The sequence below is a fragment of the Saimiri boliviensis genome, chromosome 4 (genome assembly GCF_048565385.1).
Source record: "Saimiri boliviensis isolate mSaiBol1 chromosome 4, mSaiBol1.pri, whole genome shotgun sequence".
Lineage (NCBI taxonomy): Eukaryota > Metazoa > Chordata > Mammalia > Primates > Cebidae > Saimiri > Saimiri boliviensis.
The window spans coordinates 145730108-145742617 of record NC_133452.1 but is presented as its reverse complement, the minus strand read 5'-3'; the positions used below and the strand labels follow the sequence as shown (position 1 = coordinate 145742617).

Genomic DNA, 12510 nt, shown 5'->3' with positions numbered 1-12510 from the left:
AAGGATACCCGCCACATGTCAGTCTGAGCTCTCCTTTGTGAGGTGACTCTTTGGATATACCGTGGTCAGGGAGCTGCTTGAGGAGACAGTCTGTCCTTTATAGGAGCTCAAGTGCTGAGCTGTGAGCTCTGTTGTTCATTCAGAGCTGCTGGGCAGGTACATTTAAGTCTGCTGCAGCAGAACTCATAAACCCCCCCTTTTCCCCCCTCCCAAGTGCTCTGTCCCAGGGAGTTAGGGCTTTATTTATGAGTTTCTGTTGTGCTGCTGCCTTTTATCAGGGCTGCCCTGCCCAGTGAGGAGGCAGCCTAGTCACTGCCTGCCTGCAGAGGGTTAGCTGAGCTGCTGTGGGCTCCACCTGGCTGTCATGTGAACTTCCCTGCAGTACTGGTTATATGGGTATAGTTAGAACAGCCTCGGCAATGGTGGCCCACCTCTGTAATGCGGGCTCTCTCTCTAATGGCGGGTTGACTTGGCAACAGCAGGCTCCCTCAGCAATGGCGGACTACCTCTGTAGTGGTGGACTGCCTCAGTAATGGCAGACGCCCCTCCCCCACAGAGCTGGACCATCCTAGGTTCAGCTGTGCTTGCTGTGAAACTCTCAATCCAGAGTGTTACTATTGCTGTTTTTTTGTAGAGGTGGAACCAGCTGAGCCTGATCACCTGGCTCCCTGCCTCAGAGCCTCTTTTTTTTTTTTTTTTTTTTTTTTTTTTTTTTTGAGGTGAACGGTCGACTCTGTCTCCCAGGTGTTCCAGTCACCTGTTGAAAGGCGCCAGGGTTCTGTGTGATTTCCCGTGTGACAGCCCACTGCGCCTGCTGAAACAGCTGCGCGCGTGGCGCTTTTTTGCCTGGGAATCTCCTGGCCTGGCTCCCTGTTTCAGTCCTCTTTTTAATCTCTTGAATGGGTGACTGTCTCCCAGGAGCTCCAATCGCCAGCTAAAACGGCACCCAGACCCATGTATTTTGTATGGACAACCACCGCGCCGGGGCGCCAGCCAAAACAGCCACGCTGGCGACCCATGGGGCTCCTCCACCTGGGAATCTCCTGGTCTGTGTGCAATAAAAATCTGTCTGGAAATGCGACGTCCACTCACCCTCTGCGCGTTTGCTGGGAGCTGCAATCCTGAGCTGCTCCTAATTGGCCATCTTGGATCTGTCCTCTTGGTTTTTCTTATTGGTCTAACCTTCCGCTTGATCTAGCCTGCTGTCCTGGCAAATGCATCTTTTTATTTACATGTCCCTTAAATTAAAGCTGATACTTGAAGTATTCGTGCAACATGAAATGTTACCTGAAGTAACAGTGTGTATTCCTGCCGGGTCTCAAGACACATGAGGAATGTAAAAGAAAAGATATATATATATATATATATATATATATATATATATATATATATATATATATATATATATATATCTCACAGTTTTGGTCAGAATTTCCTCCTGGAAATTATTTAAAAGTTCACACATGGCCGGGCGCAGTGGCTCACGCCTGTAATCCCAGCATTTTGGGAGGCCGAGACGGGTGGATCACGAGGTCAAGAGATCGAGACCATCCTGGTCAACATGGTGAAACCCCGTCTCTACTAAAAATACAAAAATTAGGCCGGGCGCGGTGGCTCAAGCCTGTAATCCCAGCACTTTGGGAGGCCGAGGCGGGTGGATCACGAGGTCAAGAGATCGAGACCATCCTGGTCAACATGGTGAAACCCCGTCTCTACTAAAAACACAAAAAATTAGCTGGGCATGGTGGCGCGTGCCTGTAATCCCAGTTACTCAGGAGGCTGAGGCAGGAGAATTGCCTGAACCCAGGAGGCGGAGGTTGCGGTGAGCCGAGATCGCGCCATTGCACTCCAGCCTGGGTAACAAGAGCGAAACTCTGTCTCAAAAAAAAAAAAAAAAAAAAAATACAAAAATTAGCTGGGCATGGTGGCGCACGCCTGTAGTCCCAGCTACTTGGGAGGCTGAGGCAGGAGAATTGCTTGAACCCAGGAGGCGGAGGTTGCGGTGAGCCGAGATTGCGCCATTGCACTCCAGCCTGGGTAACAACAGTGAATGAAACTCCGTCTCAATAAATAAATAAATAATAATGATAAAACTTAAAAAAAAAAAAAATTCACACATTTTTAGACATTTCAAATGACAAAGTGATGTCATAAAGAGACTCCCCCACACACAGGCATGAGTAAGAAAGGTCTACCACACATCCACCCGTACTCACATACTGAGCTTGGATTCCCAGTAATTGCAGACTGCATACTCTGTCAAAAAAAAAAAAAAAAAAAAGTTTAATAAGCAGAGTCTCAATCTTGCCCAGGCTGGAGTGCAGTGGAATGATCTTGGCTCACTGCACCTTCCACCTCCCAGGTTCAGGCAATTCTGCCTCTGCCTCCCAAGTAAGTAGCTGGGACTACAGCTGCACACCACCATGCCTGGCTAATTTTTCTATTTTTTTTTTTTTGTAGAGAGAGGGTTTCACCGTGTTGGCCAGGATGGTCTTGATCTCCTGACCTCATGATTTGCCTGCCTTGGTCTCCCAGTGCTGGGATTACAGGCATGAACCACTGCAACCGGCTGCTTATTAAACATTTCTAAGAAAGCCGGGATGGATCTTTAATTTAGTTTTCTCATCTGTAAACCCACCCAATAAATCAGTAGCACCTAAGATTTCTTTCTTTTCACGATGTTATTCTAAGCAGTAGAACTACATGTGTTCTTCATAGAAAAAGTAACTTTTAGGCCGGGCGCGGTGGCTCAAGCCTGTAATCCCAGCACTTTGGGAGGCCGAGGCGGGTGGATCACGAGGTCGAGAGATCGAGACCATCCTGGTCAACATGGTGAAACCCCGTCTCTACTAAAAATACAAAAAACTAGCTGGGCGTGGTGGCGCGTGCCTGTAATCCCAGCTACTCAGGAGGCTGAGGCAGGAGAATTGCCTGAGCCCAGGAGGCGGAGGTTGCGGTGAGCCGAGATCGCGCCATTGCACTCCAGCCTGGGTAACAAGAGCGAAACTCCGTCTCAAAAAAAAAAAAAAAAAAGAAAAAGTAACTTCATCAGAGGCTGTGTAAACTCTGGAGGATCAGTCTTTGTTACCAGGTAATTTTTTTAGCTTTTTCTGCTGAAAGGAAAAAATGCTTTGAAGACTAAAAAATACCAAGCTTGGGGAATTAGAAAAAATATATATTAGGGCAGTATTATGTCTTCTCTGCAATGCCTGAAACATTAAGTATTAAACTTTGGATTAATCCAGAGTCTAAAAAGAAATACATCAAAATGCTAAAACAGCTTTTGGTTAGGATGGTGGATTTTTTTTTTTTTCTTTTTCAGAATGTTTATATAATGTGCCTATAGTTTGTAATGGAAGCAATAAATGCAAATATGAAATTTATCTGAGCCTCCTACAGTGAGTACACTAATCACAGTGGTGTGGGCAGTTCATCTGTGGCCCCAAAAGAAACGAAGCCCATTTTTAAAACTTGGATACACTGTCAATACATAGTCAAGCAAAAGCAAGATAGATTCTTTTTTTTTTTTTTTGAGACCAACTCTCACTTTGTCACCCAGACTGGAGTGCAGTAGCACAATCTTGGTTCACTGCAACCTCCACCTCTCAGGTTCAAGTGATTCTCCTGCCTCAGCCTCCTGAGTAGCTGGGTCTACAGGTGCCCACCACCATGCCTGGCTAGTTTTTGTATTTTTAGTAGAGACAGGGTTTCACCATATTGGCCAGGCTGGTCCTGAACTCCTGACCTCAGGTGATCCACCCACCTCAGCCTCCCAAAGTGCTGGGCTTACAGGCCTGATCCACCATGCCCAACCAAGATAGATTCTTAATAGGAAGCCCTTGTAAGTATTTCTCCTTTTCAGGGACCCGGCCTTTCCCTTGGCTATTTGTAAAACCATGAGCTCCTCTCTGCTGCCAAGTTGGAGCCAGGCTGGTGCTCAGTACAGCCACTACTGCCCCACCCCTTTGCCTCTCAGGCCTGATGCCCACAAGAGTCCAAGCTGCCCCATCAGATCCTGACTCTGCCCTGCCAGAAATTCTCCTCTGGCTTCCACTGGCATTTAGGTGAACATGGGTGTTCCGCCACTGCCTGCAGGCTCTCCAGGATCTTTCCCTCCCTGCTTCGCCCCATCCTGTGCTGCCCTCCAGGCTTCCTGGCCAGCCACCTCCCCATTCTCTGCCCAGCCCGGCTTGTCCAGGAGCAGAGCCTTGGCAGTAATTCCCTCTGTCCAGGTCTCAGCCCCCATCTTCCCTGCTCTTAGCATTCCTGACAGCTCCCCTCAAGGAAGGCCCTACACACCCTGTTCTGTTCTCATTATCTTCAACACTATGAGAAGTTACCTTGGGCTGGCACAGTGGCTGATGCTGGTAATCCCAGCATTTTGGGAAGCTGAGGTGGGTGGGTCACTTGAGGTTAGTAGTTTGAGACCAGCCTGGCCCACATGCTGAAATCACTTCTAATATAATACAAAAATTACCTGAGTATGATGATGTGTGCTTGTAATCCCAGCTACTCGGGAAGCTCAGGCAGGAGAATCCACTTGAATCCAGGAGGCAGAGGTGGCAGTGAGCCTAGATCGTGCCACTGCACTTTAGCCTGGGTGACAGAACAAAACTGTGTCTCTCAAACACATATACACACACACAAGGAAGTTACCTTGTTCTTCCTTTGCCCCTTACCCCTTGTGAATGTAAGCTCATGACAACAAGAATTTTGTTTAAGTCACCAGCTCACCAAGTCTTAAAACAGGACCTGGCACATATGTTAGGTGTTTCATGTGAATTACTTAATTACCACACTGTGAAGTAGGTATCTCCATTTTGCGAATAAGGAAATTGAACACAAGTTAAACAACTTGACAAAAATGCCTCAACTGTTAGGTGGCAGAGCTGGACACAGGTTTGTGTGTGTCCAGAGCCTTCATGGGATGGTGTCGCCTCCCTCATTTATGGAGGTTCTTTCTCCAGGGCACCATTCACTGAACAGCTGGAAGAGGATAGAGGTTGAACTGCCATGCTTTGGGTTCACAGATGTATGGCTCTCTCGTGGGGACCTGAAGGGTTACGGATCACACTGTTGCACCTTGAGAAGTTGAAATGGCATCTTGGTGTACATTGCAGCTAAAGTAGGAAGCATTTACTAAAACAAAAGCTTGTGGAAACTGGCAAGCAAGTGTATAGGCATTGCTATAGATGGTTTCTGTGAAATTTCATTAGGTGAGTTCCATAAAGGGACTATTTTCTCCTTAAATGGATAGTGAACAAGTTAACCAGATTCCCAGTGGAAACAACTATGTAACCTATCACAGGCACACAACCAAAGGAAAACTGCTCAAGCCCCTGTTAGTAGAGCCTCGTGTCAGGATACCAGCTGTGTCTAAGCATTGATAAAAGTAGGCTGGGCAGTCACGTCTGTAATCCCAGCACTTTGGGAGGCCAAGGCAGGCAGAACACCTGAGGTCAGGAGTTCAAGACCAGCCTGGCCAACATGGCAAAACCCTGTCTCTACTAAAAATGCAAAAATTAGCCAGGTGTGGTGGTGCATGCCTGTAGTCCCAGCTACTTGGGAGGCTAAGGCAGGAGAATTGCTCGAACTTAGGAGGCAGAGGTTGCAGTGAGCTGAGTGTGGCATTGCACTCCCACCTGGGTGACAGAGTGAGACTCCATCTCCAGATAAAGAAAAAAATTGTAAAAGTTGGCTGGGCACAGTGGCTCATGCCTGTGATCCCAGTACTTTGGGAGGCCAAGGCGGGAGGATCACTTGAGCCTAAGATTTTGAGACCAGCCTGGTTGACATAGTGAGACCCCCCCATCTCTATTTTAAATTACATGTATGTATTTTTTAAAAAAGAATTTATAAAAGTATACTTCTGTGTTATTGGGTCAGTCTCACTCTGTTGCCCAGGCTGGAGTGGAGTGCGGTGGCATGATCTCAGCTCACTGCAACCTCTACCTCCCAGGTTTAAGCATTTCTTGTGCCTCAGCCTCCCAGGTAGCTCTGATTACAGGCACATACCCCCATGCCCAGCTAATATTTTGTATTTTTAGTAGAGACAGTCTCGCCATGCTGCTCAGGCTGGTCTCGAACTCCTGGCCTCAAGTGATCCTCCCACCTCAGTCTTCCAAAGTGCTGGGATTACAGGTGTGAACCACCACACCAGTTCTAAGTTTCTCATAAGGGAATAATTAGTTACTTGTATCTGTGTTTTTTGGTTTCATCATTTTAAATCTGAGTGTTTCCCCTCTGCAGGAGTTCCCCAAATGATGTGAAAACATTTTAAAACATACCTGGTTATCCCCAGGCTCCCTTGATGCCCGTCAGATGAGTGTTTTGCTGCCCTCTGCTGTTCATGGATGGTACAGCAGTGACTCAACAACCCATTCCCAGGTCTGCCCCTTGGTATTGCCTGAACTAGCTGGAGAAGCCTGGGAAGAAGACAAGATTGTTAGGAACCACACTCTCCTAAAGCAGACCACCTACTCCAACGGGTCCGACAGCCTGTGCTCCACCCTCACCCCAGAATTAAAATGAAAAATGCTGCTTTTGCTAAGACATGAGTGAAATCATCTTGGATTTGAATTTGAATGGTTTGTGTTGGTAGAAGATGAATGCTATGAGCAAGCCTGCAGCTCACCTCCTGAGAGCGCAGTCTCTGAGGACAGACAAAGCTGGCCTCTGTCCTGTCCATACTCGTATACACACAGGATGACTTGGATGAATAAATCAGATATTTTCAGTGGCTGGACAGTCAGTAGTGTAGTATGATGGTTAATAGCTGTTGGAAGTGAAGCACGATAGCTCCAACAGTAATCCTAGCCTGTAATTCCAGCACTTTGGGAGGCCGAGGCAGGAGGATCTCGAGGCAAGGAGTTTTGAGACCAGCCTAGGCAACAGAGTAAGACCCCATCTCCACGAAAAAAAAATTATAAAAATTAGTTTTTTATGTATTAAAAAGAATGGCTGTTGGAATGAGCCACTGTTTGAATCAGAACTTACCCGCTCAATGGCTAGATAACCTTGGGCCAGCCACTTGTCTCAGGCTTTCCATCTGTAAAATGGGGATAACAGTAGCTGCAGTTATTACTAAATCCTAGGAATATAAAGCTCTTGCTGTATGTCAAATGTCGTGACTTTTTAAAGGTTCCATATGTTAAGGAAAAGCTGATCCCAATGGCTGGCACAGGGTAGGCTTCGCATTTTCACCACTAAAAATACTTCGTTACATAAGCCATGTTTGTTTGTCAGCCAACTGCAAACCACCATCAGCAACTTACTCCTCCCTGTGAACTTCCGGTAGAGGCCTCTCACCTTCTACTTAATCCTCAAGTTGGAAAGAATATTAAGCGTCATCTAGTCCAGCTCCTTATCCAGTGCAGACCCTCTTCTTTAACCGCCTGTGTGCACACCTCTACCTGGCCGGGTGGCCTGTGTTTGGACAGCTCAAATTAGTTCCTTCTTGAACCCAAACCAACTTCCCTGTTGATATCCTGGTTCTGCTCTGCAGATCTTAGGGGAAAAAAAAAAAAAAAAAAATTTGCCCTCTCTCCCTTATAACAGCCCTTTTTATATGTTTGAAGAGAGCTATCACATCTTCCTTTGTCAAAAATTATGTTATCCAGGCCAAGCTAAAACATCCTGCTGCCTACATGGATCTTTTAAAAAATATATTCCTGGGCTGGGCACAGTGGCTTACGCCTGAAACCCCAGCAATTTGGGAGGTGAGGTGGGCAGATCACAAGGTCAGGAGTTTCATAAGACATGGTGAAACCCCATCTCTACTAAAAATGCAAAAATTAGCCAGGTGTGGTGGCACACACCTGTAATCCTAGCACTTTGGGAGGCCAAGGCGGGTGGATCCTGAGGTCAAGATCAAGACCATCCTGGTCAACATGGTGAGACCCCTTTTCTACTAAAAATACAAAAAATTGGCCAGGCACGGTGGCTCAAGCCTGTAATCCCAGCACTTTGGGAGGCCGAGGTGGGTGGATCACGAGGTCAAGAGATCGAGACCATCCTAGTCAACATGGTGAAACCCCACCTCTACTAAAAATACAAAAAAAATTAGCTGGGCACGGTGGCACATGCCTGTAATCCCAGCTACTCAGGAGGCTGAGGCAGGAGAATTGCCTGAACCCAGGAGGCGGAGGTTGCGGTGAGCCGAGATCGCACCATTGCACTCCAGCCTGGGTAACAAAAGCAAAACTCCGTCTCAAAAAAAAATAATAATAATAAAAAAAATTAGCCAAGTGTGGTGGCACATGCCTATAATCCCAGCTACTTGGGAGGCTGAGGCAGAAGAATCGCTTGAACCTGGGAGGCGAAGGTTGCAGTGAACCAAGATTGCACCATTGCACTCCAGCCTGGGCAACAGAAGGAGACTCTTGTCTCAAAGAAAAAGCTGGGCATGGTGGCACGCGCCTGTAATCTCAGCTACTCGGAAGGCTGAGACAGAAGAATTACTTGAACCTGGGAGGCAGAGGTTGCAGAGAGCCAAGGTTGCACGACTGTACTCTAACCTGAGCGACACAGTGAGACTCTGTATCAAACACACACACACACATACACATATATATTCCCATACAGCAGTTTTGTTTTCAAGGAAACTGCCTTCATTAGGATGATGGGAATTGTTTGACTCCTTGAAACCTTACAGATTTTATTGAATTTTGTAAATTAAAGGGTCCAAGTGATGACTTGAGATAAAAGATGAAAATGAGCCAGGCGCGGTGGCTCAAGCCTGTAATCCCAGCACTTTGGGAGGCCGAGGCGGGTGGATCACGAGGTCAAGAAATCGAGACCATCCTGGTCAACATGGTGAAACCCCGTCTCTACTAAAAATACAAAAAATTAGCTGGGCATGGTGGCGCGTGCCTGTAATCCCAGCTACTCAGGAGGCTGAGGCAGGAGAATTGCCTGAACCCAGGAGGCGGAGGTTGCGGTGAGCCGAGATCGCGCCATTGCACTCCAGCCTGGGTAACAAGAGCGAAACTCCATCTCAAAAAAAAAAAAAAAAAAAAAGGATGAAAATGATTGTCATCAGCTCTCCCTCCAAAAGCAGGACTTCAACAATTCCTCCCTGCTCATGTTCCCTATTTGAGATAGGTTCTATTATCACCATTTTAGAGCTGACCAAACTGAGGTACAGAATGGTGAGGCCACTGATGTAGTGAGAAAGGCAGCCAGGCTATGGACGTGGGTAGGCTGGCCCCAGGAGTGCCCTATCTCCAGCAAGCAGAGAGAGGGTTACTTCCTTCCCTAAACCACTTTTTCGGCAGTATTTCCTGTCTCAGTGCGATCACTTCCAGAAGAAACTTCCTTTTCCCAGACCCCCTCCATCCCCCTGCCTCCTAACATCTCATAGCCAGTTCTTCTGCAGCCTGCCTTGCTCCAGGCCTTGGGAATGTCGCAAGCTTGGTTCCTGTGTGCTGCCCTGTGTGGGTGTGGTGCCAGCCTTTGCCTGCAGTGCTGCGAGAGCCCTGCCCCACTCTCCCAGCTGCAGCCAGTCTGGTCCCCTTCCAGCCCACTACCCGAGCTGCTTGTGTGGTCATTATCAAATGGCATTCTGACCCTGTCGCTCTCTCCTGCTGAAAACCTTCTAAAGGTTCCCCACAGCCATCAGGACAAAGTCCTCCACCATTTGCCTCTGCCTGCCCTTTGGCCCCTCTGTGTCACTGGTCCTCCTGTGAGTTTGTACTCCAGCCCAACAGCTCATTCCCTGTGCACACCACACTGGTGCCAACTCCTGCCTTCACAGGCTGCTCTCTCTCCCAGACACCCTGCCCCCTTCAAACTTACATAAAAGTTACAAAATAGTACAAAGAAATGCCCTATACCCTTCACCTTCACTCAGACGGTGCTTAGCATTTCACCACATACAAATGCACACACCCACCATGCGTATTTTTTTTCTGAGCTCTTTGGGAGTAAGTTGCAGACATACCATGTCCCCTTTCCCCCAAATACACCAGTATTTAATCTCCGAAGAGCAAACATTCTCTTACGTAACCAAACTGCAGTTATCAAAATCAGGACATTTAGCATTTATGTCACGTTTTCTAAGCCACAGGCCATGTTCACATTTCACTAATTGTCTCTAATCCTCCTGACAGCTAGTTTTTTCCTGGTTTGGGATCCTGCAATACATTTAGTTGTCATGTATTGGCCTTCTTTGTTCTGGAACAGCCTCTCTGTCAGCGTCCCTGGCATTTGTGAAGAGTGCAGGCTAGCTGTTCTGCAGAGAGTACCCCCGTTAGAGTTTGTGTGATGCTTCCTCCAAATTAGATTCAGGTTCTGCCTTTCTGGCAGGAATAGCCCTGAGCAACGCTCTGGCCTTCCCAGCTCAGCAGCTCGAGGGCCACATGGTTGCTGCTGGCTTGGCCTGTTATTGGTGATGTGGATACCGATGACTTGGAAACAGGGGGTCTTACTTTTTGCAACCTCCTATTCATGACCCCTCTCCTAAGAAAGCTTTCGTAGAGCCCTCCAGGCACCCACAGTTAGAGGTGTCTGGTCCCTCACCTGAGTGTGGGTACAGAGCTTCAGCTGCACTGACCAAGCCATCGTGGCACATGTCTCTTCCCCCGCTGCACTGCCAGGCTTATGGGACCACATCTTGCTCACGATGGCATCCCAGCTCCAATGCGCCCACCACATAGTAGGTGCTTAATAAAGGTGTGTTGAGGCCAGGCATGGTGGCTCACGCCTGTAATCCAAGCACTTTGGAGGCCAAGGTGGGCGGATCACCTGAGGTCAGGAGTTCAAGACCAGCCTGACCAACATGGTGAAACCCTGTCTTAATAAATAAATAAATAAAGGTGTGTTGAGTGAATGAAAGAATGAGTGAGATCTGGGAGCTGATTCCGTTGCAAAGCAGAAACCTCCCAATCTCTCCAGATTGGTTTTTGTTTGTGGTTTTCACTGCTTTACTCGTGAAGCATGGCTAAATGTTGGGAGTTCTTTTTATGCCAGATTCTCACTGAAAGCATGAAAGTCTGATCAAATCCCAAGAAAAAAGCATGGTATTTATCCTTCCTCTGGGAAATCACAGAATGTACCAGTTTTAGAAACTTTGAACCCCATCCTAGATTGTTCCATGTTCTTCATGGGAGGATGCGTGGGTGTGAGGGGAGAGTCTCTGGGTCTTTGATCATGGGAACTATTTGGCCGGGACAGAGCAGCAGAGAGTCCTGGGCCCCCTGCCCTGCTGCCTCTCTTCAGCCACATGCTTCATGCACCAGTAGGGAAGTGCCTGGCGGGGTGTCCAGAAGCCTCTCAGGAGGTCACTGTCTCCCTTTGCTCTTTCAGGCGCAGGAGGAGGGAGACGCACTGATGGCATCTGACCGCTCTGCACTTGGGCGCCTCGTGGTCTCCAGGTGCAAGGCCTGCGCTTCCACCGTGGCTGCTCCAGGACCTCCCCCGGAACAGCCATTCCTGGAGACCCAGCCATCTTTTCTGCACCGTTTTGCAATTTGGGAAACTTAGGACAGCAGCAGCCCACTCAACTGGGTCCTCCACCAGATGGCTCTGGGAAGTCACCGCTGGGCATGGCTGTGTCACTAGGCCTTTGTGGCTGATGACTAACAGCTGTCGTGTGCTGTTTCTGGGTGGGGATTTCCCAGGAAACCAGTCCTACTCTGCCAGGATGGGGATGCAGGTCCCGCCAGTGAGGACTGGCTGAATCATGTGACCCATGCAGTAGGCCCCTTGGGTCAGCTGCCCCCACCCACTTCACTGATGGTGACTGAGGCCAGGAAATGGGACTATGTGAAGCCTGCCAGCCCCTGCCATGTGATGGTTCAGCGCATACCTTAGAGCTTCCAGTTCCGTCTCAGGACATTTTCAAAGATGAGCGTCCTCAGAAGAGGTGGCTGGGCAGGGGGCGCATCTGGAGGGACCTGAGGCACAGGGAGAGCTTGGTGCCCAGGCCGAGCAGTGCCACGCGTGCACACGAATTATGCCTGCAATATAAGTTACATCTGTAAGACCAACGGGCTCCTTCCAGCCGGGCTGCCTGAGGCCACTGTCTATGTGCTGGTGCCCACTGTGGGCTCCGGGGCCCTCTGTCCTTGTGCTGGCGTGAATGGAGTTGAATTGTCCTGAATTGAATTAGAGTAAAATAAACTGAATTGAAAAGCCTACCAATAAGTATGCATCTCTTGTTGAGTGCCAGGCCCTGGGCAGTCACAGCTGAATAAGACAGCACCTGCCTGTCTTCACTAGCTGGGCCCGTAACTAGTATTATGGACTTGCAGCAAGAACACACTGGGGGGTTGCAGGTGGCAGTGAGGAGCAGGGTGAAAGGTTTCAGGAGCGGGGATCTCTGAGCTGAGCCTTTGAGAATGGGAGTGGGGCCGGGCGCGGTGGCTCACGCCTGTAATCCCAGCACTTTGGGAGGCCGAGGTGGGTGGATCACGAGGTCAAGAGATCCAGACCATCCTGGTCAACATGGTGAAACCTCGTCTCTACCAAAAATACAAAAAGTTAGCTGGGCATGGTGGCGCGTGCCTGTAA

General features: G+C 48.5%; 1 protein-coding gene across 2 annotated transcripts in view; it reads left to right on the top strand.

Annotated features, from left to right (window-relative positions):
* The window catches only part of SSR1 (signal sequence receptor subunit 1), a 54568-nt gene extending 42424 nt beyond the window's left edge, over nucleotides 1-12144 (top strand). For both annotated transcript variants that reach the window (XM_074398420.1, XM_010338068.3), the window contains one exon: nucleotides 11305-12144. In XM_074398420.1, coding sequence (XP_074254521.1) covers nucleotides 11305-11339 — 35 coding nt within the window. In that variant the 3' untranslated portion in view covers nucleotides 11340-12144. The remainder of the gene's footprint in view (nucleotides 1-11304) is intronic.
* The last annotated feature ends 366 nt before the right edge of the window (nucleotides 12145-12510 follow it).